The following is a 2,548-nucleotide window of genomic DNA, read 5'->3' on the forward strand; positions in this document are numbered from 1 at the left end:
GGACTCGCTCTTTCGACTCACTCTCCTAGCGAGAATGAGCGAAAGAGAATACCCACTAAACCCCACTCCGTTGTCCCCCTCTCAGACGTTGTATGGGGGCATCATGGGCTCGCGCATTCATTCCTCCATGATGCCCCCCGTCTTTTCCCGGCGTCCCCAGGGAACCCGCACTTTGGGAGGGGAGAATCAATGACCACTCTGATTCTCCCCCCAGACGTGTAGGGCCTAAATATCCATATTTTGTCCCTCACAGGCCCGTTGGTCGATGTTACTCATTGGAGGGGCTCTTTGGGTCTTCAGAAGAGCCTCTTTGCCTTTTGCTGGTGGGGGCGTACAAGAAAAGCCACCCATTATGTGTCCCGCTGGACGTTTGGCCGCATGACATACCGAGCAAAAGGCAGTCTCCGCCTTGCAGTCCACCCTCTTGTGGTCCGGCCTGCTACACCGGAAGCAGAGCCCGCTCCTGTCTACTGGCGACGGGCATAGTGCTCTGGTGTGCCCCGTGCCCATGCACCTGAAGCACCTCATCGGTGTTGGGTCCAGCGCCACTACCAAAGCCGAGGACCATCCTATTTGCAGTCGACCCGCTGCGGTGACCCTCTTGGCTGCCGTTATAGGGCACTGTGCCAGAGTCGACGCTGTCCCATTATATTGGGCCCTAATCGATCCCACCTTAACCTCATTTATTGAGCACTCTCCCAATTTAGCGATTGCTCCCGCGATCTCTTCCTGAGTGGCTGCCTCATCTAAGCCCGAAATGCGTAAGTCCGCCATTTTGGTGGGCCTGTATACTCGGGCTTCCTCTCCGATCACCTCCGTCATTTTTCGGCAGAGTTCGTCAGCCGCCCTACCATTGTCGGACCCGGACACCTCCAGTATCCTGGCTCCAGCAGCTGTTTTGCGGACCTTGACGTGCTCTACACCCACATCAGCAAGCTTCACCGATTTGGTGACCTTAAACAAAATTGAGGCGTATGTCGCCTCAGACTCCGGCTTCAAGGCCATCACGATCGCGGCCGTGGCGGGCACAACCAGCTTCCGTGGGCCCGCTGGTGCCGGTTTCCGAGCCGGGGCGGCAGGGGGGGAAGGGGGCTTGGCGGATTTGCCATTGCCCTTCCTGACAACCTGCGTCCAAGACTCAGCAGGCTCTTGTGTTTTTGTTGCCGGCTGCGAGAGTGGAGAGGCACTAGGCTCCTTCACCGTCTTCTGCCTAGGAGCAGAGTTAGCCCTCTTCTTGGTCGCTGGTGCCGAAGGCTGGGCCACAGGGGCCTTAGGCTGCCTTGTGGGCGGCGCACCTGTCACTGCCCTTGAGGGCGGCGCCCCAGAGAGAGGTTCCGGCTGGTTCGCAATCGTCTTATTCCTGTCCGCAGCGAGAGGAGGGCGGGGGACCGGCTCAGGGAAATGGCCCGTGCGGGCCGAGATCATGTTTCCCATGGTAATTGTAAGGTCCCGCTTCAGATCCTCCTTTAATTCCTTGAGGGCCTCTTTGAGGGCCTCAGAAAAGTCCGTCGCCTGGTCGCATTGGGCCGTCGGGGCCTGTGGGGGCTGGATCGTCCTCTCAGAGAAGGCTCTACGAAGGGCCTTCATCTCGGACTGGCATTGGGCAAGTTGCTCCCGCATTCGGTTATTATCCTCCTTTAAGGCCCGCAACTCCTCGTCCTCTACTCTATCCGCCAGGACGTCAGTCGCCGCCAGGATGTCCCGGCAGGCCTGGTTCAGTTTGCCCCAGACTTGTCCATTTAGGTTGCCGGATTTTCCGGCAGCCTCTAGGATAATATGGGTCGCCTCCCGCACTATTTCTATGTAGTCCGTCCCTGTGTATAGGGGCGGGCTGCTTTCTGTCATTTCTTGACTTGGAGAAGGGGACGGGCTCACCATCCACGGCTCCTTATCCCCCTTCTTTTTGTTGTCCCCCTGGGACCTTCTCAGGAGTAAAGGGGGGACCACTCCCTTTCCCTTTCCCTCCTGGCTGTCCAGCACCTCCAAGAGCAAGTCCTCCTTATATGCCTTCAGTCTGGCCTTGGCTGCTGCCAGGCCGGTAAAGTGGCCTATGGAGGCTTTCTTCGCCATGGCCTTGGCCCTACCCCTCAGCGAGGTGCTAACTTTAGGCCCGCTCCCAACGTGAGTCTCATAATCCAGGACCCGGTTTCCCTCATGGGGCCTCTTCTTGGAGGCGGCCTCAGCCCTGTCCTGGCCATCCATAGGTTCCTCCCAGTCGGGCGAGGTCGAAGAACCCGCCCCTGAAGCCCCTTTATGGGGCCCAGTTATTGGAGCCATCTCCGGATTCAACCCCTGCGCGGGGTTATCCATACAAATACTACGCGAAGACCACCCCTTATGGGTGGAATTCGCCTAAAAAAGGTGAAAAACCAAAACACCTAACCTAACCTAACTATTTTGGTCAAGTGCGAGTCGCAGCAGAACCAAAACAGCAAAAACAAACTTAAAATTATTTTATGCGACGGGCTGTAGCGTCACTCCTGGTTGAGCTACAAATCTCGAACCAAGGTCAAAAAATAGCTCCAAGTATGTGCTATTTACCACTAAT

The 2,548-nt window shown here is 56.9% G+C and overlaps 1 protein-coding gene across 1 annotated transcript; it reads right to left on the bottom strand.

Annotated features, from left to right (window-relative positions):
* Positions 1-225: 225 nt before the first annotated feature.
* Positions 226-2,310, bottom strand: LOC134654750 (uncharacterized). Its single transcript, XM_063510220.1, has one exon. The coding sequence runs from the start codon at positions 2,308-2,310 to the stop codon at positions 226-228; it is 2,085 nt and encodes a 694-aa protein (XP_063366290.1).
* Positions 2,311-2,548: the final 238 nt, after the last annotated feature.

Source organism: Cydia amplana, chromosome 15 (genome assembly GCF_948474715.1).
Source record: "Cydia amplana chromosome 15, ilCydAmpl1.1, whole genome shotgun sequence".
Lineage (NCBI taxonomy): Eukaryota > Metazoa > Arthropoda > Insecta > Lepidoptera > Tortricidae > Cydia > Cydia amplana.

What these genes read in the sequence shown, in the direction of transcription:
- LOC134654750 (XM_063510220.1), bottom strand. Translation starts at nt 2,310, where the DNA reads ATGGATAACCCCGCGCAGGGGTTGAATCCGGAGATGGCTCCAATAACT.